We start from the raw sequence: 27,663 nt of genomic DNA on the forward strand, positions 1-27,663 counted from the left end.
AATCCTGTACTTGTCGGTGAAAATATATTCTTAGGAGTTTTATCTGACTGTTGTGTAATATTTTAATGTTTTTTATTCCCATTCCTCCTTCTGTCCTACATAGTGTTAATCTAAGTGTGTTTGAGCATACATAGTATTTTCTAAAAATTGTAACTTCAGTTCTCATTTTTGTTTGTAAATTTTCCAGATTGGTTTCTCACCAAGATATTACGCCAAAAGAATACATTAATATGGGTATAGCTAAAGTGTTTATTGCCTTTGTTATATTTTTACTGTTGAGCTGCTTGGCAGGTTTTCTTAAACCTTGAAGTAAATTCTGTTGAACGTTTTCTCTTTATTGCACTATGATTTATTTTCTTTGCTTGTTGATATCCCAGAAACAGTACATATACGTTTCATAGTCATCCATCAGTTGTTAAGCTGCTCTGCTTTATATTCTACTAGCTCTATTGCACCTTTCCTTGTTTAATCTAGTCCAAAGTTCATGGTTATATCTTTAGAATATAATTCTAATATTTGAATTAATTGCTTTAGCTTTACTGTTGAAGGAGCGTAACATTTAAAATTTAACTAAGAGAGCACATTTGTGAATCTGCATGAGCGAAGGACGTTGAGAATGGTGATGGTGGAGTGCCGTAGGAGGGATGTGGGACAGATGGTAGATAAAGAGTGCCAGAGATGGGGGGGGGGGGGGGTGGTGTGGGGGCAGACATACCCAGCCTTCAGACATCATACAAGGTCATTTGATTCCAAATAATTGGTTTATAGATCATTACAGAACATCTCTCTGGTGCTTATTGCTCTCTCCCCTCTCCCTTCCCCCTTTACCAACCATGATTCTCCTCTCTCTGCCCCACTGCCTCTCAGTCAACAATACAGACCCATATCAGAATCAGGTTTATCTTCACTCACATAACATATGCCATGAAATTTGATTTTTTTTTGCAGCAGTACAGTGCAAAACCTATCTATCTATGTATATCTATACACACACACACACACACACACCTATATATATATATAAAAATAATATATATGTATGTATGTGTGCCTTAGACTTTTGCACAGTACTGTATATGAGTGCCAAGGTATAATTCATTTGTTGTCTCAGATTTGATACCCTAATTATTATTGTAATTATTATTTTTTCTTCTGTATTTTCAGTTTGTTGTCTTTTGCACATTGGATGTTTGTCCATCCTATTGGGTTTAGTATTCCATTGATTCTGTTGTGTTTCTTGGGTTTGCTGTGTATGCCCACAAGAAAATGAATCTCAGGGCTGTATATGATGACATAAATGTACCTTGGTAATAAACTTACTTGGAACTTTGAAGAGAGAACTCTGGCGAGTTGCTGTTGGGGTGATAGGCTTAAGAAGAAGGAATTAATGAACAGAAAAGCTAAGAGGGGTGAATGGCAGATAATAGTTCTTATGCATTACTCAGAAGTTACATCTTACACTGGCGCATTGATCTTTTCAAGTCTGTGGAAGCCAAATTTTTGGTTTCCAAAGTAGGCGTGGCAATGGAGTATGCAATGAAATTGGCTTTACTTGGTGAAATACAGGTAGAATGCCAACCTCATGGTGCTTACAATGACTGGAGCGACCTGTCAGTAATCACACCGCTCTCTGATTGGTTTCCACAGCAGGGCAACGTACTCCAGTTAATGCTAACCTGCTTTGAGACATACACCAAGCCCCTTGACCCACCAAATCCATGCTCAACATCAATCATCCACCCACAAATATACTAAAAGCTACATTAATCCCATATTTTCAATCTCATTTTCTCATCAAGTCCTCCCAGATTCTTGCACTCACCTACACACTAGACTGTAAATTCAGTGTGGACATTGTCCATCACACCTTCTATGCCACTGTTTATGATTAATTTGACAACCAGTGTACTAAGATTTAAGTATGCTGTAAAGTAAGTAATTGTTCAGATTGATTCATCAGCTGGAAATGAAATAAAATTTTAAAAAATGGAAAAAGTTGAGAAAACAATGAGTAAAGTAAATCAGAGGAAATGAGAATTCTTAATAAAATCTTTTATATTTAATATCATTTACTGTGGCCAAGCAACAAACCAATCTATGTGAGTTTGGGATGTGGGAGGAAGCCAGTGTTCAAACTGGAAACCCATGGGCTCACTGGGAGAACATACAAAATCTCCACACAAGCAGCATCCAAGATTAGACCTGGATCACTGGTGCTGTGAAGTAGCAACTCTATTTTGCTTCCATTCAACTGCACCTTCTTGTGGCCAGGGAAACATTTAAGAATGGCATACTGGATCTTTGCATGTTGTCCCGGAGGCTTCAACGGAGGAGTTGGAATGGGATTTGCAGAACCAGAATCTCCAGGAGCTCTGGAATCCTCCAGACATGCTCAGAAGGCAGTAGGGACAGATGGTTCAGAAGGTTAATACCATTAAGGAGCTGGCTAAGTGCAGGAATAAGGTCTGGTAGTAGTCAAGATCCGTGAACACTTCTTCAAAAATATAAACCACATTAGCCTTAGGCACTACTCAAATCACCATGCATCTATCACACACATGGCGTTTTTTTTGCTAATTAGGGCTCCTCCCCCATTGTCCACCTATACAATTGCAAACTCACACCCACATCTCTCAGGGGAAGAGGAAGATGGGCAGACAACTGGAGGACAAAACTCTGGATGTGCTTGGATTCTGACTATTTTAATTTTGTCTTTAACAGCATTGTCTATAGGGATCACAGTGAAATAGTTGGTGGAAGCTCAGATTGAAAGGTCAGGCCTGTCATCTAAAGCAAGATCCAAGAGTGTGAAAGGGCTAGCGGGCTGTTAGAGCTGTCTGGATTTCTGAGGACGTGGCAGTGGGACACAAACGTACATCCTCCTCTCTCAAGATGACAGCTTAACCGTGCCACTCTTCCTGGGATCTTGTTGTTGCCTTCGAGCTGCTCGTAAGATGGCGACACCCCATGCTGTTCAAGGTCACCCTTTAAAGACAGCTGCTCTCTCCTCTAGTGACAGACAGCAGCTTTCCCCGATTCAGACTGCAGCCCCTCAGTCTGAATGAGCACTAAACATGGTTAGTATTATAGTTATAGATCCAACTCTATATAGCAGCCTACTTAGCAGATGTAGTTCCCTAGGTTAGTAATAGCACAGGATTTATACTCTACTGTCAGTAGAATGGTGGGAATATAGAAATGATGTGGCAACAAAACTAATATTTTGCAAACACTTCTGTCACAGAAAAACACAGTCAATAAAGCTGTGAGATTCACTGTTTATGCATGCAACTGTTTGTACATTTTACATTTGCAGTTCTGAGCAAAGAAATTATAACGGTGCATAAAAGAATAGCACTGCAAGAACATGAGTATTAAACTGAAGGTGTTAAAATTAAAGGGGCAGAGTATAAAGCTTGTCCATCAATGAGTGAAGAGGTAAGTACTTTTATGACTACAGATTGCTCCCCGTGACCATGTTAATGTTGAGGCAGGCTGGAACAACAAAGTCCTGTCAACCCATGCAAGTCAGAGTCTCAGACTCTTGCGGCAAGGGTTCCATATTTAACAAATATCGACTGCAAGTTACCTCCCAGAGAAAACAACAGGATCCCTATCATTTATGTAAAAGAAACACGGTCAAATTAACATGCTCACACCTACATTGCTTAGTGTGTGATAGACTGCTGATAATGCTGGCTGATTATTAGTGTGTAACAGCTGGAGTAACAATGGGCCCTATAATTAGCAATGTCATTGCAATGCATCATCTATTTCCAAAATCTTTGGTATTATCACAATTGTGACAGTGTTGTTTTATATCTGCATTATGTCAATGTTAAGAATCTAATTAAAAATAAAACAACTCCTTTGCAATAACATACATAAATGGTCAAGCAGTTGAGAATAAAGCAACCATCACAGCCATCACATTGTAATTGTTAGTGCATGAATTCCACACCTGGGTCAAATACAGAACAACTTCTAACAGTAGGTCAAGGGCACATAATGCAGACATTGAATGTTTAGTTTAAGTCCAACATCTAGCATGTAATTATTGGTGGATCTAGTTCCAACTTAACATAGAACATAGAATAGTACAGCACAGTACAGGCCCTTTGGCCCACAATGCGGTGCCGACCCTTAAACCCTGCCTCCCATATAACCCGCCACCTTAAATTCCTCCATATACCTGTCTAGTAGTCTCTTAAATTTCACTAGTGTATCTGCCTCCACCACTGACTCAGGCAGTACATTCCAAGCACCAACCACTCTGAGTAAAAAAAACCTTCCTCTAATATCCCCCTTGAACTTCCCATCCCTTACGTTAAAGCCATGTCCTCTTGTACTGAGCACTGGTGCCCTGGGGAAGAGGCACTGGCTCTCCACTCTATCACTCTTAATATCTTGTATATCATGTCTCCTCTCATCCTCCTTCTCTCCAAAGAGTAAAGCCCTAGCTCCCTTAATCTCTGATCATAATGCATACTCTCTAAACCAGGCAGCGTCCTGGTAAATCTCCTCTGTACCCTTCCCCATCCTTCCTATAGTGAGGTGACCAGAACTGGACACAGTACTCCAAGTATGGTCTAACTAGAGTTTTATAGAGCTGCATCATTACCTCGCGACTCTTAAAACTCTATCCGTCGACTTCTGAATACTAACACCCCATAAGCTTTCTTAACTACCCTGTGAGGCAACTTTCAGGGATCTGTGGACATGTACCCCCCGATCCCTCTGTTCCTCCACGCTACCAAGTATCCTGTCACTTACCTTGTACTCTGGCTTGGAGTTTGTCCTTCCAAAGTGTACCACCTCACACTTTTCTGGGTTGAACTCCATCTGCCACTTCTCAGCCCACTTCTGCATCCCATTAATGCCTCTCTGCAATCTTTGACAAACCTCTACACTATCTACAACACCACCAACTTTTGTGTCGTCTGCAAACTTGCCAACCCACCCTTCTACCCCCACATCCAGGTTGTTAATAAAAATCAGGAAAAGTAGAGGTCCTAGAACAGATCCTTGTGGGGGATCACTAGTCACAACCCTCCAATCCGAATGTACTCCCTCCACCATAACCCTCTGCTTTCTGCAGGCAAGCCAATTCTGAATCCACCTGGCCAAACTTCCCTGGATCCCATGCCTTCTGCCTTTCTGAATAAGCCTACCGTGTGGAACCTTGTCAAATGCTTTACTAAAATCCATGTAGATCACATCCACTGCACTACCCTCATCTATATGCCTGATCACCTCCTCAAAGAACTCTATCAGGCTTGTTAGACATGATCTGCCCTTCACAAAGCCGTGCTGACTGTCCCTGATCATACCATGATTCTCTAAATGCCCATAGATCCTATCTCTAAGAATCCTTTCCAACAGCTTTCCCACCACAGACATAAGGCTCGCTGGTCTATAATCACCTGGACTATCCCTACTGCCTTTTTTGAACAAGGGGACCACATTCACCTCCCTCCAATCCTCCGGTACCATTCCCGTGGACAACGAGGACATAAAGATCCTAGCCAGAGGCTCAGCAATCTCTTCCCTTGCCTCATGGAGCAGCCTGGGGAATATTCTGTCAGGCCCCGGGGACTTATCTGTCCTAATGTATTTTAACAACTCCAACACCTCCTCTCCCTTAATATCAACATGCTCCAGAACTTCAACCTCACTCATATTGTCCTCACCATCTTGAAGGTAATCTTTTGACTGCACTTTTATGAATAAAGTAACCCCAAAATGTTAACTGTTTCCCTTTCCGCAGATTCTGCCTGAGCAGTTGAGTGTTTCCAGCAATTTCTGCTTTTATTTCAGATCTCAGAGAAATGTACAATGGAAATATGGAAGTTGTTCAGGGAAAATTTGCATGGGGTTCTGGATAGATTTGACCCATTGAGGCAGGTTAACAACAGAAGTGGAACGTCTAGTCAACAGGAAGAAGGAAGTAAGGATGTGAAAAGGCTCTTGAGAGTTATAAAGTAGCCAGGAAGGAGCTCCAGAATGTACTGAGGAGAGTTAGAAAGGGGCATGAGAAAGCCTTAATGAATAGGATTAAGAAAATCTTCAGTGTGTTGTACGTATATGTGGAGAACAAAAGGATGACCAGAGTGAGGGTAGGACTGATCAGGGATAAAAGAGAAAATGTGTCTGGAGTCAGAGGATGTCCTTAATGAATACTTTGCTTTAGTATTCACCAGGGAGAGAAACTTTGATGAATGTGTGACAGTGTAAAACAGGCTACCATGCTGAAACTTGTCAATGTTAAGAAAGAAGATGTGTTAGAACTTTTGAAAAACATTCGGAAAGATAATATTAGGGGCCAGACAAAAATACCCTATGTTACCACAGGAAGTGACGGAAGAGGTTGCTATGCTTTTGATGATGATCTTTGCATCCTCACTGGCCACAGCAGCAATACCAGAAGATTAGGGGGTAGATAATAGGGATAATCCTAGAAATTATAGACCGGTGAGTCTTACATCAGTGGTGGGCAATCAACTAAAGCGGATTCTTAGAGACACAATTCATAAGCATTTGAAGAAGCGTCGTCTGATCCAGTATAGTCAGCACAGCTTTGTGAGGGGGAGGTCATGCCTGCCTGAATTCTTCAAGGCAGTGACAAAACAATTTGATGAAGACAGAGTGGCTGGTGTGATGTATATGCACTGTCATAAGTAGTTTAACAAAGCTGCCCCCAGTAAGCTCAATCATAAAGTGAGGAGGCATGGGATCCAGCAAAACATGGCTGCATGGACTCTTGATTAGCTCACTCCCAGAAGGCAGAGGGTAGTAGACAGAATGGATTCTGCCTGGAGGTTGGTCCCATGCCTGGGATTCCTGTTCTTTGTGATGTTTATAAATGGCTTGGGTGAGAAAGTGGAACAATGATTTAGTAATTTTCCAGATGAATGAAGGTTGGTGGTTTTCTGTACAGTGTAGAAGGTTCTCTTGGTTACAGTGGAACCAAGATAGGATGCAAAGCTGGGCTGAGAAGTGATAGACTGAATTCAATCTGGAAAAGTGTGATAAACTTTGGAAGGTCAAACTCGAAGGCAGAGTACAAGGTTAAGGGCAAATGTCTTAGCAGCATTGAGGAACAGTAGGATCTTGGGGCCCTTGTCTATTGATCTCTCCAAGTTGCTGTACAGGTTGATAGGCTGAAGGTGTACTGTGTATTGGCCTTCATTAGTTAGGGAATTGAGTTCAAGCACCAGAGGCAATTCTATAAAACTTTATTAAACTCTGGTTAAGCCACACTTGGATTAGTGTGTTTAGTTCTGGTCACCTTATTGCAGGAAGAATGTAGAAGTTTTAGAGTGGGTGCAGAGGAAGTTTACCAGATGCTTCCTGGATGATGCAGATGGGTGCTCAGTCATGCCTTTCAGCCCAACTAATCCATGTTGACCAAGATGCCCATCAAGCTACCCCCATTTGCCCCATATCCTTCTGATCTTTTCCCATCCATTTACCTGCGCAACTAGCTTTTAGCTGTTGTTATTTAATCTGCCTCAACCACTTCTTCTGGCAGCAAACTCCACCTGCATCCCACCCTCTGTGTACCCTTTGTAGAAAGTATCTTTTTTGTGTACCTCATGATGTTATACACACGAGATCATTCCTCCATCCCCTACGTTCTGCATGGGTACATATTCTTTGCAGTTTAGAAGAATGTGTGATGGCCTTATTGAAACATAAGATCCCAAGTGGGGACATGACAGGATAGATGCTCAGTTTGTTTTTACCAGTGGGGGAGTCTTGAATGAGGGTATTGATGTACCATCAATAACTCTCGGAGATGTAAGTCAAGATTGGCTTTTATTAGCTGGAGACTGAGGGAGGAGCAATGCCTCCAATCGCCTTTATACAGGGGTCTATGGGAGGAGCCACAGGAGCAGTCAGCAGAGGGGGGGGGGGGGGGGCGTGTCCAGACAGGTATATGTAGTTCACCACAGGTATGTATTTACAATATACTGTAAGTGGCAGATCATTCAAAATTCAAAATGAAGAGACAATAAAATCTTTTTTCACAGACAGTGGTGAATCTTCATAATTCTCTACCCCAGGGGTTCTAAAGGCTAGATCATTAGAAATGTTAAGCTAGAGGTAGTTTAATTTTTGAAAGATCAGAAATTCAGGGCCCTGAGGAGCTGCCACAGGAGGGGTGTTGAGGCCAGCATTGATCAACCATGATCATATTGAACACAGGGCAGGCTTAAGGAGCCTGGTGGCCTACTCCTATTTTCTGGTGTTCAATAAATAAACTCAGCTATTTCTGCACAGCTGACAGCTATATTAATTAAAAATCCACAAATTAGACATAGGGATATCTGTCTAAAATGATTACTGCCCTATAATACATCTGGATTTGCTTCACTTGGCTGAACAACTTGTAGAAATGGATTTGGCAGACTTTAATATTTATGTTCATGCAACTCATCTCAGGAATTTGTGCCTGAAGCCATAAATTCTATAGACATCTCCAGCCAGAGATTGAAGTCGTAAAATCCCAGCTGAAATATTTTCTCTTCTTTTGAGCAGGTGTATTTAGGTCTTGAACCAATGTTTCCTTGAGAGATACTGGAAGAATATGATAAATAATGATGTGGGGAAGCCAGCCTGCATACAATTCGATGCCCCAAGGCTCGACGCAGTGAATACTAATGTTCTGTAGGAAAGCACCACAGTAAGGAAGTTCCTTCAAACAATGAAAGGGGTTTCACTTCATGGAGCCATGTGAGTGGCAAAACAGCAAAGTATAACAACCATAAATTTACATGTTTTTGCACTCTCTTCCTTTGTATATAAAGTATATTTTTATTATGAATAAAATCTAATATTAAAATTAAAAAAGGGTTTTTACCCCAATCACTATTACTGATACAAATGGATCTCAATTTATTTATTTATTTTCTTTAAACTCCTTAGCATTCATGATGGGATTTGCACTCATGTCTCAAAATCAATAGTCAAGGCCTCTGGCTACTCAACCAGACACAGAAATATGTCAAACACGAGGAAATCTGCAGATGCTGGAAAATCAAACAACAACAACACACAAAATGCTGATGGAACACAACAGGCCAGGCAGCATCTATAAGGAGAAGCGCTGTCGACGTTTCGGGTCGAGACCCTTCATCAGGACTAACCGAAAGGAAAGATAGTAAGAGATTTGAAAGTAGTGGGGGGAGGGGGAAATGCGAAATGATAGGAGAAGACCGGAGGGGGTGGGATGAAGCTAAGAGCTGGAAAGGTGATTGGCGAAAGTGATACAGAGCTGGAGAAGGGAAAGGATCATGGGACGGGAAACCTCAGGAGAAAGAAAAGTGGGGGGGAGCACCAGAGGGAGATGGAGAACAGGCAAACAACTAAATATGTCAGTGATGGTGTAAGAAGGGGAGGAGGGGCATTAACGGAAGTTAGAGAAGTCAATGTTCATGCCATCAGGTTGGAGGCTGCCCAGCCGGTATATAAAGTGTTGTTCCTCCAACCTGAGTTTGGATTCATTTTGACAATAGAGGAGGCCATGGATAGACATATCAGAATGGGAATGGGACGTGGAATTAAAATGTGTGGCCACTGGGAGATCCTGCTTTTTCTGGCGGACCGAGCGTAGGTGTTCAGCGAAACGGTCTCCCAGTCTGCGTTGGGTCTCACCAATATATAGAAGGCCACACCGGGAGCACCAGACGCAGTATACCACACCAGCTGACTCACAGGTGAAGTGTCGCCTCACCTGGAAGGACTGTCTGGGGCCCTGAATGGTGGTGAGGGAGGAAGTGTAAGGGCAGGTGTAGCACTTGTTCCACTTACAAGGATAAGTGCCAGGAGGGAGATCAGTGGGAAGGGATGGGGGTGATGAGTGGACAAGGGAGTCATGTAGGGAGCTTCCCACCATCAACTCTGCTCTCAAACACATCTCTCCCATTTCCCGCACATCTGCCCTCACCCCATCCACCCGCCACCCCACTTGGGATAGGGTTCCCCATGTCTTTATCTACCACTCCACCAGCCTCCCGGTCCAATGTATAATTCTCCATAACTTACGCCACCTCCAACGGGATCCCACTACCAAATACATTTTTCCCTCCCCCCCCTCTTTCTGCTTTTCGCAGGGATTGCTCCCTACGCGACTCCCTTGTCCACTCGTCTCGTCTCCCCACCCCCATCCCTTCCCACCAATCTCCCTCCTGGCACTTATCCTTGTAAACGGAACAAGTGCTACACCTGCCCTTACACTTCCTCCCTCACCACCATTCAGGGCCCCAGACAGTCCTTCCAGGTGAGGCGACACTTCACCTGTGAGTCGGCTGGTGTGGTATACTGTGTCCGGTGCTCCTAGTGTGGCCTTTTATATATTGGTGAGACCCAACGCAGACTGGGAGACCGTTTCGCTGAACACCTACGCCCGGTCCGCCGGAAAAAGCAGATCTCCCAGTGGCCACACATTTTAATTCCACGTCTCATTCCCATTCTGATATGTCTATCCATGGCCTCCTCTACTGTCAAGATGAATCCAAACTCAGGTTGGAGGAACAACACCTTATATACCGGCTGGGCAGCCTCCAATCTGATGGCATGAACATTGACTTCTCTAACTTCCGTTAATGCCCCTTCTCCCCTTCTTACCCCATCCCTGACATATTTCGTTGTTTGCCTGTTCTCCATCTCCCTCTGGTGCTCCCCCCCCCTTTCTTTCTCCTGAGGCCTCCCATCCCATGATCCTTTCCCTTCTCCAGCTCTGTATCACTTTCACCCATCATCTTTCCAGCTCTTAGCTTCATCCCACCCCCTCCGGTCTTCTCCTATCATTTTGCATTTCCCCCTCCCCCCACTACTTTCAAATCTCTCACTACCTTTCCTTTCGGTTAGTCCTGACGAAGGGTCTCGGCCTGAAACGTCAACAGCGCTTCTCCCTAAAGATGCTGCCTAGCCTGCTGTGTTCTACCAGCATTTTGTGACAGAAATATGTCTCTTTCCATTATGGCTAGTTTGTGCAGAGGTTCTGTACACCAGCTGCTTCTGGTGGTCAGATCAATCACGGTGGTCTTGGCGATGATGGAACATCGGTGTGGGAGAGAGAAAAGAAGGTTGTAAGTGCCCTTTGGGAGTGAGCCTGATTATACACTGTGACTGTAGTTTTTCCCCAGGTTGTGCAGTGGCAACAGTATGCTCAGGTCAACCTGAGGAGCAACAATTTGCAGTTTGCACACTCAGGCATCACAGAGGGCTCTAAAACTCAAAGCCTCTCACAAATTTCTACCAATTTACCTTACTGTGGAGAGCATTCTAGCTGGTTACACCTTTGTCTGGTATGGAGGGGCCACTGCACTGGGTTGGAAAAAGCTTCAGAAAATTGCAGACTCAATCAGCTCCATCACAGACACTAGTCTCCCCAGCATCAAGGACATCTTCAAAATGTCGGGCCTCAAAAAGGTGGCATCTATCACTAGGGACCCCATCAGCCAGGACATGCCCTCTTCTCATTGCTGCCATCATTGAGGAGGTACAGGAGCCTGAAGACACGCACTCAACATTTTAGGAACAGCTTCTTCCCTTATGCCATCAGATTTCTGAACAGAGAATGAACCCATACATACTGCCTCTCTATTTTGCTTTCTCGCTTTTTTGCACTACTTACTTAATTTAATATATATATTTCTTACTGTAATTTATAGCTTTTAATTATGTATTGCGAAGTACTGCTACCACAGCACACCATATTTTATGATATATACCAATAATATCAAACCTGATTCTGAGGACTGCCAGCACTAATTGTCTTCTCTGACAGTTATAGGGAAACTTTTTTTATACAGATAAAGCAACAACCTGTGGGTCGTTTTAATTCACATCTAGTTTGCTGCTTTCAAAGTGACATACTCCATATTTTGTTGTAAGTTAATTTTGGAAGTTGTAAGTAAAACCTCTCTATCTAATTTCTATCAGCAATTAATTAATATGAGGCACACTGTATGTCATCATATATTCAAAACACATGGGGAATTGAGATGTGTAAATTGTGAGAGGGAGTGCCTGGTTCAATCTCACAATGGTTGAGGCATCAACAAGAATTGGGTGCAGACAATATCTAGACATATTGTACATGTGCTAACTTAAGTAAGGAGGTCTGGCAGATAGCATCTGGCTGAATACCTCATTGCCAGATCTGACCAACAAGCACTAAGACCTCACTTGGTTTGATGGTGAGAGGAGCCTCCACTGTCATTGCCTTCCTCTGCAGATGTCATATCATCCTCAATGTGCACTTCCCTCAGGATGGCTGTAGAGGGGAAGAGACGGTCACCCACCTCTTTGCAGGCAGTGAATTTGTTAAGAGGGTGAGGAGAAGGATACAAGGGTCCATGCCATAGTTCATCCCCTGCAGTTGTGTGTCGGAAGACTCTTTGATACATCTGTTTCACACTGAGACAGACATCAAGTGTTGCTAAAAGGTCATCAACTTGGCGAAAGACCCCCTTTGGTCTTCCAGTGCAGCAAACTGTCTGTAAGGGAATTGTGGTGAACTACATATGCCTGTCTGGATACGCCCCCTGCTGACTGCTCCTGTGGCTCCTCCCACAGACCCCTGTATAAAGGCGATTGAGGCCTGAGCCCGGCCTCTCAGTCTCCAGGATGTAGTATGGTGGTCACTCACTGCTTGTTCCTTCTTCCAGTCAATAAAAGCCGATATCTCAGAGTGAGTTATTGATGGTGCATCAATTTTATTGACTGGAAGAAGGAACAAGCAGTGAGTGACAAGCTGTGGACTGGCATAGCAACCCGATATTCAACTTCCACATCACCCAGTCCGGCTTCTGGTTTCCTATAGATGCCAGGAGGCAGTGGTTGGGGAAATGCACTGGTGCGACGTCAGTGGATCTGACCGTGACTGGCTTCAATGTGAAGCAGAAGTCTATCTGGGACTGTCCTGAGCTGCCCGAGTGTGTTACGGTTCAGCTCCCCCTGCATGGGTGCTGAAGGTCGGACACATCTTTGCATCTTTAACCGTTTCCATCAGGAGTCTGGAGCTGCTGCCCAGCCTCCTGTCAGTCCGACTGAGTTGTCCAGCTACATCAGCAATGTGTTTGAAGTCTTCAGCCGGAACGGAGGATGTCTGGCAGGGACTTTGCTGGCCGTTCGCTCAGCACAGCTGAGGCATACACGTTAATTAGCTGCAGCCGATTGTTACTGTATTTTACACCAGCCACATGGAGCTGTCCACCCATTGCCTCATTGACACCAGTGACAGAGAAGTTGCCTCCCCACAGCAGAATCCCCACAATATCATTTCCCACCCCCGACCATACAGATGATTCCCGGGACCATGGTCTGGGTCCCTTGTAGCAGTGCTGGGGGAGGTAAGTGAGTATTCCTTTCTAATCTCTGGTTCTGAATGGTCTGTGCCCTCCATCTCCTGGAGCTGTGCTGCTCTCCAGGATCTGGGGGTCACGGATGGGTGATAGATTGGGATCTCAAGATGGCTGGCCTTTCCTCAGTCCTGGTCTCAGTCTTTTCTGGTGTCTCCATACTGGCAGGGAGTAAGTCAGCATTTTTCTGGGGGTTGTGGCGTTGGGTCCACCTCTAGGCTGAGGTACAGACACAGTTGGGCAGGTTTTACGGAGATTGCAACTTTTGCTTGCTCTGCAGTCCTGCTTGCAGATGACTGTAGTCCATTGGGCTACCACAGTTCCAGGCCTGTTGCAGCTACGACACAGTCTGGGTTGAGCAGGCATATGCCACATAACCGTGGTTCTCTACGATGGCAAGCACTGAAGGTGGGTTGATGACGGCTCCATTAGCATCCACCCTTAACTTGACCTTCACCTGGTACTTGCTCGTCCAGGTCCAGAATAGGTCCTCGAAGTCCACACAGCTCCCTGCTCCCTCGAAGTAACAAACTAGAAAGGTGAAGACATGCACAATGGGTTGGTTTGAACATGTGGGTTGTACAGGTGACCATCATCACATCCTTCTTGGCTGGGAGAGTGAAGGATAGCTACACCTTCCTCAGTATTAGTGGAACCTCATTCCTCTTCTCCCGAAAGTCCAGTAACATCTTCTGCCACCCTGCAATGGTGCATAAAGGTAACGTCAAAGTACCCATTACCTGTTAAGTCCTGGAGGGAGTAGATAAATTTATTTAGAGATACAACGTGGAACACACCCTTGCAGCACAAGGAGCTGCACCACCCAGCATTTCACCTATTTAACCCTAGCCTAATCACAGGACAATTTACAATGGCCATTAATCTACTAACCGGTACATCTTTGGATTGTGTCCTTCACGTTGATCTTGCAGCACTCCAGCTGGATCTTCTTGGTGACGAGGTCCCTGGTGAAGGACCTTATCTGCCACCTTCACAGTGTTTTAGATCCTCTGTCCTCCCGAGGCATTTGTCGCTACAGTCACCCTGATGGATCTGGTTGGCTATCGCAAGTTTAGTTGGTGGAAAGAGGTATTAGGTTAGTATCCTAACTAACATTAGGATCCAGACTTACGTCAGCAGGTTAAGCTATCATTAGGCAGCAATTTGATTGCAGAGAGTCACTGTTGTCTTTCTTCTTCAACATCTGAGTTCACCCACGAATCTGCTTCGGAGATCTGTCTCTCTGATAATAGTCCTGCTAGATCTTGGGAAGTTGGCCCTGGTGATCACCAATTGTCCTCTGCCATGTAAGCCCCTGAAAACTTTTAGTAAAAGGGGAAAGATTCATACAATACTAAGATTGTATCATTTCTGGTCACCTCCTTACAGGAAGGATGTGGAAGCTTTAGAGAGAGTCAGAGAAGACTTACCAGGGTGCTCCTTGGATTAGAGAGCATGTCTTATGATGAAAGATTGCGCGAGCTAGGGCTTCTTCTCTTTAGAGGAAAGGAGGATGAGAGGTGACTTGACAGAGGCATATAAGATGGTAAGAGACTACAGTGAACAGTCAGCACCCTTCTCCTAGGGCGGAAATAGCTAATATGAGTGGAGGATAGTTTAGGGAGAATTAGCGAGGTAAGTGTTTTACCCAGTGAATGGTGGGTGCATGGAACACACAACCAGGGGTGGTGGTAGAGGCAAATACTTTAAGAGTATTTAAATGTCTCTTAGATAGGCACATGGATGAAAGAAAAGTGGATGGCTATGCAGGAGAGAAACGTTAGGTTGATGTTGAAGTAGGTTGAGAGATCAGGATTACATGTGGGCCAAAGAGTCTTGCAATGCTATATTGTTCCATGAAGAGAACCTGGAGTAAACTCATCCTAAGAGAACCAAGTTTCTAATTGTGGTCTCTCCCTTGAAAGACTGTTCATCAGTGTTGTTCACAGAAGGAAACAAACTATTCTTAGTCTATACTGGTTTTGTGAGACCTTTAATCTATTTCAGTGTGGACGATTATTTCTGAGTGAGTTCACCAAGCCACTCAATTCAGAGTTTATTAGGGATTGGCTACATATGGGCTCGGCAGTACCACTTATATCCTACATTCAAACAAGCAAAATATTGTGCAAGTTCATTGGAACCGCTGGCACTCTTGGTGGGGCGGGGGTCTCTTCTGTATTTGTATCAACAGCCAAATTTTGTTGGCTTTCAGAATCACTTTCACCACTGATTTCAGCCACAAAAAAACCTTCCATTTAAGGAAAGAGTTAAGGTTTTGCTTATACAGGGAGAATATGTTTCTGGAGGCAAGACCAGGTACAAGGTGTCGAGGATTGTAAAAACAGGGCCACTCAACACTTCTTAAAGAGCTGCTCCTCGCTTTTAAGTGAAAGCTTGGGAATACATTATGTCAGCTAAACTGAGGAATGTGTGGTAAGTGGCATTTATACTTAATTTAGGAAAAAGTAAATTGTTTTCTTTCAAGCTGAACTCTTGCAACTCCCAAAGCAGAGTTACAGTTTCCTGAACAAGTCAATGTGTCTCAGACATAATAGGCACAAGTTAATGGACATAACTTTACACAATGTTGGATGAACAGTTAATACCTCTATAGCAGCACTTATTCTTCATTAAGATATGGCCCCAGTGTTACTGTTTCCTGCAGAAAATTTATAAGACAGGAGGAAATTCAGTCCATCATATAAATTTATTTACTTAATGAGATACCACATAGAGTAGCAGCTTCCAGCCCTTCAAGCTGCACTGTCCAGCAATCCTCTAATCCAATCCTAGCCTAATAATGGGACAATTTACAATGACCATTAACCTAACAACTGGTACGTCTTTGGACTGTGGGAGGAAACCAGAGCACCCAGAGGAAACCCACATGGTCACGAGGAGAACTCCTACAGGCAGTGGCAGGAATTGAACCTGGGGTCACTAGTACTATAAAGCATTGTGCTAACCACTGGGCTACCGTGCTAAGATAGCTACCCAGCCTAATCCAGTGTCAAGCATTTGGTTCATATTCCTGTGGTTATACCACTTGACATACGTATACGAGTTTCCGTTCTGATCCTTCAGGATAACTTTTATAGAAAGCATATACTACTTTTTGACAAATTCTTGTGTTCAATAGAACAATCTAGGGGTACAATGAAGAGCTAAAGGCAGGAACTCTGAACAGAAGCTGATGGCCACAGGTTGGTCACCATTGGACAAATTAGTTCTTGTAATCTCCTTGCACTGCCACCTTCTTGACAAGTGGAATCAACAATGTACCCTACCTGCTTTATGGATTAATACAGCTTTCTGTTCTAAAAGTCTCCCTCTCAAAAGCTGAGCTTCATCTTCCATCTTTTGCAGATTTTCACTTGACGTTGCCAATTTATTGTCTGCTTTTTGAAGTTGTTTTTCCAAATCCTAAAATAAATATTAAAAATATATGATTATGTGGAAAACCTGTAGGTTCAAAGTCAGAATCATGTTTAACATCACTGGCATATGTCATGAAATCTGCTATTTTGTGGCAGCAGTACACTGAAATGCATACTAATGACAAAGTATAAATTATAGTAAGAAAATATTTTAAAGAATAAAAATCACATTAAATTAATTAAGTAGTGAACAAACTTTCCTATTGCTGATCATTTGAATGTGATACCAATGTACTGAAATGTATTAGGATTGGGTTGAATTCATAGTCTTTCCATCCAGTAAATGTTTTCAATCTGTAAACATTTTTAGATTGTACTTTGGGAGGTTTACATTATGTCTAGAAGTATGTACAATATAAGGTTAAGATATGGCTTATATTTTGTAGAACATTAGAGAGTGAGAGTGAGAGACAGAGTGGGGGAAGAAAGAGAGGGGGAGGGGGTGGGAAGGGGGAAGGGAGAGGGGTTGGTAGAGGGGGAGAGAGGGGGGAGAGAGAGGGGGAGAGAGAGGTGGGAGAGAGAGGGGGCAGAGAGGGGGAGAGAAAGGGAGAGAGAGAGGAGATGAGGCAACAGAGCAGTTATCACACATTTTGTGTTTGTACGGGAGAGTACTATGAGATGGGAAGTGATTAGTGGAGATAGAAAAGCAGATGAGGGAATGGCCCCATGCGGAGATTCCATCACCAAACACATCTTCTTTCTATTTTTAGTGTTCCCTAGGGACCGTTACATGCTTCTCTTTTCAAAGATGCTGCCTAACCTGCTGAATGCCTCCAGCATTTTCTGTTGTTATTTCAGATTTCCAACATCTATTGATTCTTACTTCAAATTTCAATAATTATTTTACAAGGATATTATTCCCTGCTGATTTTCCTCTGCATTGCCCTGTAGAGAAACAATTATAGTCCTGTGGAATTTGAAATGTACCAGTGCAGGTCACTTTAATAACTCTTAAGATCAGAAAACATCTTTGTATAACCTGCCCTCTTTATTTGCTGAACAACACATGAATTTGGAGCAGAATTAGTCCACTTGACCCATCAAGCCAGTTCTTTCATTTAATAAGATTATGGCTAGTCTGATTAAAACTCAGACCTGTGTCCCTGATTCATGGTTCTCAAAGAAAAAAATATTTGTTTTACCTTTCTCTCATGGGCAACCATTTATTTTTAAGCAGTGACCTCTAATTCTAAGTTTGCCCATAGAAAGAATGCTATACCCATCTTTAATAATATGTACAAATTATAAATAGTGCACTGTTCACTAAATAGAATGCATGGTTGGTGAAGCAAATGAGATGATTCCAAAAGGGTCCTTATATAAAACATTTCTTCAGATCGCATAATTGAGATATAACTTACCCACTGAATGCTATTAAAATACAGAAGAAACAACTTGCAGTAATATAAAAGAAAATCCCAAATATTTTCTCAGATAAGGTAAGGAAATGTTCCATGTGAGGAAAGGTAATGAGCTGGGACAAAACTTTGTGGAAGTCATTAAAATGAGGAACATGTTTATGAGCAGTAGACCAAGGGGCCTTTGGAAAAGATGGCTAAAAATTCTAGTGCTAATATTAGTTTGAGGGAAGGGCAGAGGATTGGGAATCGGAGAAGCCAAGGGAAGAGGGAGACACATGCAACAGTGAACATACTAGCCTAGAAATTGGATTGCACCCTTTTCTGTGCACTGAACACCTGGTGTGTTTACAACTAACAGCTAATTAAGTCTCCTACAAAAACTCATGAAATCGGTGCCCCAGCTTCATGCCTGAAGAGGACCCCATTGTTCCCATCAGCATTAACACGAAAGCTCGCAAAGGCTGTAGTTTTATTGAACAGATCAGACTTTAAAGAAGCTCTAAATCAGCTACAGCATACTTGTATTAAAAGCTCTGGTGAGCAAAGAAACACATGGGGGGGACACAGTGATCTCCTGTAAAAAGTTCCTTCCTACAAAAATACAAGAAACTCTGCAAATGTTGGAAATCCAAAGCAATACACACGAACTGCTAGAGGAACTCGGTTTCTCGACCATTATATGTGCATTCCTTTCTACACGTTTGCCTGACCTGGTTGCATCTCTCGTTGTGAGAGTCTCCAAGCCACTGAGAACTGCAGATGACCACAGGACAGGGGTGCAGCCTGCAATTCCAATGCAAATTATATAAAAGCTAAGGGAGGACCAGTGGTGTCATTTCCATTATCCTTACCAGTGAAAACGAGGCTGGCATGCCCTGTGTACATCAATGTCACAGTGTCGATCCTTTACGTAACATTTCACTGGGGATTTCAGGGAGATGTACTTCCAGATCTTAAAGTGAGTTTTTAACAGAGGGGTAGCTTGCCCCTGAAAACTCCAATTTTTGCAGACAATGGGGGAAACCTGCAGTGCAGGACTTGAGACATCAAAGGTACACCACTGTTATCATGTAAACAGCAACTGCAATAAATTGAAGTACATTGAAGTGCCGGGCAATTTCACCTGAAACTGATCTCTAGAGTGACCTACTTGGGTGAAATCTCTTCCATTTGCAATTTATGCATGAAAGCTTTCCTTCTAATAGATTCAACCTTTAGGCTCCGAAACGCCAAACAATACACCTGTGTTGAAATTGTATCAAGCATGTCATCCCACTGAATAAGTAGTCTCCAAAATATGAATCCTGATGGAAGGATGCATTAAAATATATTAATTCCACTGATAATCAATTAAAATGGTGCTGAAGAATTTACAGCTGATTAATTCGCTTTAAGGGTAGTGAAACATTTCAAGTACACCTGCTCACCTGGATTTTGAGCTCTGCAGCGTTCAGCAGTTCCTGATATTTCTGACATTGGGTTTTAGACTCATGCACGATTTGGTCTTTGAGTTCTACATCTCTCTCCAGCTTCTTCAGTTTTAGCTGCAGTGCCACCTCCTGAGCTTGCAGACTCTTCTTCTGTCCAGTCTGCCACTGTTTCAGCGTCTCAGTTACTGACTGTTGCAAAGCCTTTTTCAGAGATTCCAATTCCTTTTGATGTGAGACTTGCAGTTTGCTTACTTTTTTCTCAAACTCTGTGGTTAGCCTCATTTTTTCTGATTTTAGGACTTCCAGCTCTTGGTTCAAGCACTGAATATCCATTTTGTGCTTCTCTTCTAACTTAAACTTTTCATTGAAGCAGCCTCGGAGCACTTTGCAATTTTCCTGAAGGCTTTCTGACTCCTGGTTTACTTTCACAATCTCTGTTATTGCCGACTGTTTGTCTTGCTCTAGCTTGTGCTGGATCTCCATGAAGTGTTGCAGGTTGCTCTCAAACTCCTTCTTAATATTAAGCATCTCCCTTGACAGTGCCACTATTCTTTCTGCGTGTTCTCTCTCCATGTTCTTCTCCCGCTCTGCTACTTGCTGTTTGTAAAATTCAAACTGTGTCAAGACCTCTTCCTTGGCTTTCTTGTGTTTCTCCAGGGTGTCCTCAAGAGACTGAATTTGATGTCTGAAATCTATTTCCTCCCTCACTCTGTTCTTATATTTTGAGATCTTACTCTGTGTCTCAGCAAGGATGTGTTGGATCTCCTCCTGGTGAACTTCCTTAAGAGCCTGCAGGGAAGCCTCATGCTCATCGCTTTTGGTATTTAGTGAATATATGACCTATAAAAACATTTAAAAAAACACAGTGGTTAAAATAATGCGATATTAGACAGTTGAAATAAAAACCAAATCATGAAGCTTGCATGTCCAATCACAAACAAGAGACAAGCTGCAGATGATGGAAATCCAAGCAACACACACAAAATGCTGGAGGAACTCAGCAGGGCAGGCAGCATCTATAGAAAAAAGTATAGTCGATGCTTCGTTCTGAGACCCTTCATCAGGACTGGAAAAAAATATGGGGAGTTAGAGTAAGGACGTGGGGGAAGGGGAAGAAGAAACACACGATGATAGGTGAAACCTGGAGGGGAAGGGGTGAAGTAAAAAGCTGGGAAGTTGACTGGTGAAAAAGATACAGGGCTGGAGAAGGGGGAATCTGATAGAAGAGGACAAAAGGCCATGGAAGAAACAAAAAGGGGGAGGAGCATCAAAGGGAGGTGATAGACAGATGAGGAGTTAAGGTGAGAGAGGGAAATGGGGATGGGGAATGGTGACCAGAGGCAGTGGTGGTGGGGTGGGGGAGGGGGGTGCCATTACCAGAAGTTCAAGAAATCAATGTTTATGCCATCAGGTTGAGGCTACCTGTACAGAATATAATGTGTTGCTCCTCCAACCCGAGTGTGGTCTCATCCTGACATTAGAGGAGGCCATGGACTGAGATGTTGGTATGTGAATGGGAAGTGGAATTAAAATGAGTGGTCACTGGGAAATCCTGCTCTTTCTGGTGGACGGAGCGTAGATGCTTAGCGAAGTGGTCTTACAATCTGCACTAAGTCTCACCAATATACAGGAAGCCACACCGGGAGTTCTGGATATTTGAAATGTGTATGTTTGGTCAGAATTTGACAGAGGAAGATTAAGATCGATGGTGGTGGGTGTGTTGTTTGTCCTATTGTATCTTGGTACGTGGCACAAAATGGAGCCAGTGAGAGCAGGAAGTGGCAATTGCTGATTCTGAGTGGAGCAGCGACTGGCTTGCATATTCTTTGTCAGTCAGAAAATGGGTTCTTGAGTAGAGACCGTATTATGTGTGTAGCATGACACGCACACACAGAAAAGTTTCTCATTGGATTTTATAGACAATAGGTGCAGAAGTAGACCATTCAGCCCTTCAAGCCTGCACCGCCAATCTGAGATCATGGCTGATCAATTCCTATCAATACCCGGTTCCTGCCTTGACCCCATATCCCTTGATTCCCCTATCCATAAGATACCTATCTAGCTCCTTCTTGAAAGCATCCAGAGAATTGGCCTCCACTACCTTCCGAGGCAGTGCATTCCAGACCCCCACAACTCTCTGGGAGAAGAAGTTTTTCCTTAACTCTGTCCTAAATGACCAACCCTTTATTCTCAAACCATGCCCTCTGGTACTGGACTCTCCCAGCATCTGGAACATATTTCCTGCCTCTATCTTGTTCAATCCCTTAATAATCTTATATGTTTCAATCAGATCCCCTCTCAATCTCCTTAATTCCAACATGTACAAGCCCAGTCTCTCTAACCTCTCTGCGTAAGACAGTCCAGACATCCCAGGAATTAACCTCGTGAATCTACGCTGCACTTCCTTTACAGCCAGGATGTCCTTCCTTAACCCTGGAGACCAAAACTGTACACAATACTCCAGGTGTGGTCTCACCAGGGCCCTGTACAAATGTAAGAGGATTTCCTTGCTCTTGTACTCAATTCCCTTTGCTGCACTTGCTCATTCACCTTCAGTGACTAATGAACAAGGACTCCTAGATCTCTTTGTATTTCTCCCTTACCTAACTCTACACCGTTCAGATAATAATCTGCCTTCCTGTTTACTCCCAAAGTGGATAACCTCACACTTATTCACATTAAACGCCATCTGCCAAGTATCTGCCCACTCACCCAGCCTATCCAAGTCACCCTGAATTCTCCTAACATCCTTATCACATGTCACACCGCCACCCAGCTTAGTATCATCAGCAAATTTGCTGATGTTATTTTCTATGCCTTCATCTAAATCGTTGACATAAATCGTAAACAGCTGTGGTCCCAATACCAAGCCCTGTGGCACCCCACTAGTCACCACCTGCCATTCCGAGAAACACCTATTCACTGCTACCCTTTGCTTTCTATCTGCCAACCAGTTTTCTATCCATGTCAATGCCTTCCCCCCAATGCCCTGAGCTTTGATTTTACCCATCAATCTTCTATGTGGGACCTTATCAAATGCCTTCTGAAAATCGAGGTACACTACATCTACTGGATCTCCCCCGTCTAACTTCCTGGTTACATCCTCAAAAAACTCCAACAGATTAGTCAAGCATGATTTACCCTTGGTAAATCCATGCTGGCTCGGTGCAATCCTATCACTGCTATCTAGATATGCCACTATTTCATCCTTAATAATGGACTCTAGCATCTTTCCCACCACCTATGTCAGGCTGACAGGTCGATAGTTCTCTGTTATCTCCCTCCCTCCAATCTTAAAAAGTGGGATAACATTAGCCATTCTCCAATCCTCAGGAACTGATCCTGAATCTAAGGAACATTGGAAAATGATTACCAATGCATCCGCAATTTCCAGGGCTACCTCCTTTAGTACCCTAGGGTGCAGACCATCTGGACCTGGGGATTTGTCAGCCTTCAGTTCCATCAGTCTTCTCATCACCGTTTCCTTCCGAATGTCAATCTGTTTCATTTCCTCTGTTACCCTATGTCCTTGGCCCATCCATACATCTGGGAGATTGCTTGTGTCTTCCCTAGTGAAAACAGATCTAAAGTACTCATTAAATTCTTCTGTCATTTCTCTGTTTCCCATAACAATTTCACCCAATTCATTCTTCAAGGGCCCAACATTGTTCTTATCTATCTTCTTTCTCTTCACATAACTAAAAAAGCTTTTGCTATCTTCCTTTATATTCCTGGCTAGCTTGCGTTTGTACCTCATTTTTTCTCCCCGTATTGTCTTTTTAGTTAAGTTCTGATGTTCCTTAAAAACTTCCCAATCATCTGTCCTCCCACTCACCTTAGCTCTGTCATATTTCCTTTTTTTTAACGCTATGCAGTCTCTGACTTCCTTTGTCAACCACTGAGGCCCCTTTCCCCCCTTCTGAATCCTTCCTTCTCTGGGGGATGAACTGATTTTGCACCTTGTGCATTATTCCCAAGAATACCTGCCATTGCTGTTCCACTGTCTTTTCTGCTAGGCTATACGTCCAGTCAACTTTGGCCAGCTCCTCCCTCATGGCTCCATAGTTTCCCCCGTTCATCTGCAACACTGACACCTCCGAGCTGCCCTTATCCTTCTCAAATTGCAGATAAAAGCTTATCATACCTCCTAATGGCTCCTTTACTGCAAGATCACTTATCAATTCCTGTTCATTACATAACACTAAATCCAGAATAGTCTTGTCCCTGGTCGGCTCTCGTACAAGCTGTTCCAAGAATGCATCCTGTAGGCACTCTACAAACCTCCTATCCTGTGGTCCAGCACCAACCTGATTCTCCCAATTCACCTGCATGTTGAAATCCCCCATAACTACTGCAACATTACCTTTGCCACATGCCAATGTTAACTCCCTATTCAACTTGCACCCAATATCCATGCTACTGTTTGGTGGCCTGTAGACAACACCCATTTGGGTCCTTTTGCCCTTACTGTTCCTCAGTTCTATCCACACAGACTCTACTTCTCCTGACCCTATGTCCCCCCTTGCAAAGGACTGAATCTCATTCCTCACCAACAGGGCCACCCCACCCCCTCTGCCCACATTTCTGTCCCTACGATAGCATGTATACCCTTGTACATTCATTTCCCAGGTTTGATCTCCCTGCAGCCATGTCTCCGTTATCCCAACAACATCATAGTTACCCATTCGCACCTGGGCTTCAAGCTCATCCGCCTTATTTCTGACACTTCGTGCATTCAGATATAGAATTTTTAACCCATTTCTCCTCTCTCTGTTTGAATCGCTGCCTATTGTGCTTAACCCAGCTCCCCGAACTCCCATCGGACTATACGCCCCTAGAATTTTGTTGTCCTTCCTAAGTTTACTTATTCTTTAAACACATTTAACTCCATGTTCCGTCAGACCATCCCTCTGTACATGAGTCCTCCTTATCACTTGTTCCGCCTCACCTTCCTCTACTACACACTTAATATTCCGGAACTGTGTAGTCCCCACCTGTCCTTTATTCTTCCTCTCGCTATCCTCTCTCACATTCTGGATCCCCGCCCCCTGCAAATTTAGTTTAAACCCCCCCCCCCCAAAGAAGCACTAGCAATCTTCCCTGCAAGAATGTTAGTACCGCTCCAGTTCAGGTGTAAGCCGTCCCTTCGGAACAGATCCCACCTTCCCTGGAACAAGGACCAATTATCTACAAACCTGAAGCCCTCCCTCCTGCACCATCCTCTCAGCCATGGATTAATCTTTATAATCCTCCTGTTCCTTGCCTCACTCGCACGTGGCACAGGTAGCAATCCTGAGATTGTTACCCTGGAGGTCCTGCTCTTCAGCTTCGCACCTAACTCCCTGAACTCCCTACGCAGGACCCCCTCACTCATCCTACCCATGTCATTGGTCCCAACATGGACCACAACATCTGGATTCTTGCCCTCCCTCTCGAGAATAACCTGCACCCGATCTGAGATGTCTCGGACCCCGGCACCAGGAAAGCAACATACCGTCCGAGACTCCCGATCTTCCCCACAAAATCTCCTATTCGCCCCCCTGACTATAGAATCCCCTATCAATACCGCTCTCTTCCCTTCCCTCCTCCTCTTCCTAGTCGAGGGTCCAACCTCAGTGCCAGAGACAGGACCACTGCAGCTTGTTCCTGGTAGGTCATCCCCACCAACAGTATCCAAAACGGTATACTTATTTGGTACACATGACAATAATACAAGCAACACCAGGAACAGTGGCAGGGATCGAACACTGTCAGCTAGCAAAATCACAGGCCGGTAACCTCCAGTTATTTGTCCATTGGAGATGAAAAGTTGCAACCTGCACACCAGTAGTACTGGAACTTACAACGCGTACAACTTCTGTTCCAAACTGAAATGCAGAATCAGATTATTCCTGGCAATGGAATAACATTTTAGTATTTGATGCAGGACATAACAATTGCTTGTTTATGGTTAACTCATGGATGGCATGGCTATGTAATATGTTTTCAGCACACAGAAGAATGAGAGGCTGTGCACAGAAAGAATGTGAGTAAGGGAAATATAGCTCTAATATAGAGAGAATTTGTCTATATTTAAAATTTGTTTAATGCCATTGTATTAAATATTCAAATCAAATAATTAATTCATACAGTCTGCTTTGTTGAAAGAAAAGGCCCATGGTAACATAACTGTTTACACTTATGATAATGAAGAAGCACAGAGTTCAAAAAGATGGAGACAGAGGCAGAGAGAAAACCACAGACAGAGCAAAGACAGTATCTTCTTTCAATCCTGTTTGAGTCCTATCAAAGACTGTGAATTTACACTAGTGAAGCAAATAAGGCTTCTTTGGTGGGGAAGGAGAGAGAAGGATCGAAACTGACAGCAGGTAAAATCAGAAGAATCAGAATCAGATTTAATATCAGTGACATGTCATGAAATGTGTTGCTTTGCAGCAGCAGTGCATTGCAATACATAATGATAACTACAAATTATAATTAAATATTATATATATATATTAAATTGAATAAGTAGTGCAGAAAGTGAGGAAAAATATTAGAAGGGTATGAGTAGGTTGTAGCCAGCTATTCAGGAAATTAATAATGACAGTCAATGGGACAAGTGCATTGGAACAGAATTAGTAACTGCAGGAAAGCATGGTCCTAGAGAGTGAACAGGCTGGAACTGTTGAGGACTATTTTATTCTCACTACACCTTGGTCCATCCATCATTAGAATGAAGAAAAAGACATGAAGAATTATTTATGTAACAGGTAATAATTCCAAGAGGAGAGAAATAATGATAACATTGATGTGTGAGAAATACTATAGTCTAGAAATTGGACCATGCATGGTCCAGGAAACTGACTGAATAAACCATCATTGGGGAGATTGCTAACCCCACTTTAATGCAAGAAAATTTTCAGGTTGAGGTTTTCTAATGTTTGGTACAATAAGATGAAATAAATTGAGCAGTGGAAATTAAGTTGAATTCTATTTAGGTGATGTGTTATGGACCAGATCTTGATAGAAAATGCCAGCTGACACTCACCCACATAAGCTTTGGAACTCACAAGTGAATGCTAATATCCCAAACCTGCTGGTCGCCCTACACTACAGCTATGGAAATCAGAGTCCCTGCCTTTCCCAAGTTGAGAAACTGCACGTTGAAACTGGTGCAGAAACAGTGTATTAATTCACTTCCCTGACGAGGAGTAGCTAAATATGACAAGGTGTAGGTTTGAGATATTTTACATTTCCTTGAATTAGATGGATCTCATGAAATGTTTGAATTGCCTGAAAGCACTTCAATTGTTTTTTAAAATTGTCTATATTTTACATACCTTTCCAATTGCTTCGTTGATTTTCTTGTTTTTTTTAATATTAGGGGTAGCATATGTGGTCAGTGCAGTGATTGCAGGTGAATACAATGTCAGTTTTCCAAGCTGGTTTTGCCTGAGGACATTTTCTGGTCACGTGACCACATTACATCACACAAGTACCTCCTGCTGCACAGGGCCTCACAATTTAGGATTGGAACTTTCAAGTGGCAAGATGATATACACTGGAATTACATCAGTGTGTGCGATGAAGAAATATGCCAGTGAGTACCATGTGGATCAGCAGAGCGTCATTGGATAAGTCAAAATCAAGCTGCTGTGCAAAAGCATTACAGGTAGATAGTTTCAGATACACAACGTACCCAAGGAAACATAAATTAAGCATAAATTATTTTTTTTACAAGAAATAACACAGATAGATTTTTGTCTAAAGTAATCAAAGTGTTACTAAGTTGTAGTGATTAAGGTGTTGTCAGTTGGTTCTAGAACTGAATGGTTGAAGGGAAACTGCTGTTCTTGAACTTACTGGTTTGGAACTTCAGGCTTCTGCACCTCCTGCCTGACGACAGCAAGCTACAGAGCTACAGAATAACATTGAGTGTCCTTTAAGAGACAGCCTTCTGAGTTGAACTACAGTCATCTGTGCATTAGTTGGCACTTTGGTCTGAAGTGACATTTACCATGATGACAGCACTTGCATATTTAGGGCTTGAAAGCATAGAACATTTACAGCTCTGTACACT

General features: G+C 43.1%; 1 protein-coding gene across 1 annotated transcript in view; it reads right to left on the reverse strand.

Moving 5' to 3' along the window:
* Positions 1-27,663, reverse strand: part of fam184b (family with sequence similarity 184 member B) — a 205,401-nt gene that overhangs the window by 79,348 nt on the left and 98,390 nt on the right. The window contains exons 2-3 of the mRNA XM_059988930.1: positions 19,599-20,441; positions 16,661-16,796 (exon numbers count right to left, since the gene is read on the reverse strand). Coding sequence (XP_059844913.1) covers positions 16,661-16,796; positions 19,599-20,441 — 979 coding nt within the window. The remainder of the gene's footprint in view (positions 1-16,660; positions 16,797-19,598; positions 20,442-27,663) is intronic.

The sequence above is a fragment of the Hypanus sabinus genome, chromosome 14 (genome assembly GCF_030144855.1).
Source record: "Hypanus sabinus isolate sHypSab1 chromosome 14, sHypSab1.hap1, whole genome shotgun sequence".
Taxonomy (NCBI): Eukaryota; Metazoa; Chordata; class Chondrichthyes; order Myliobatiformes; family Dasyatidae; genus Hypanus; species Hypanus sabinus.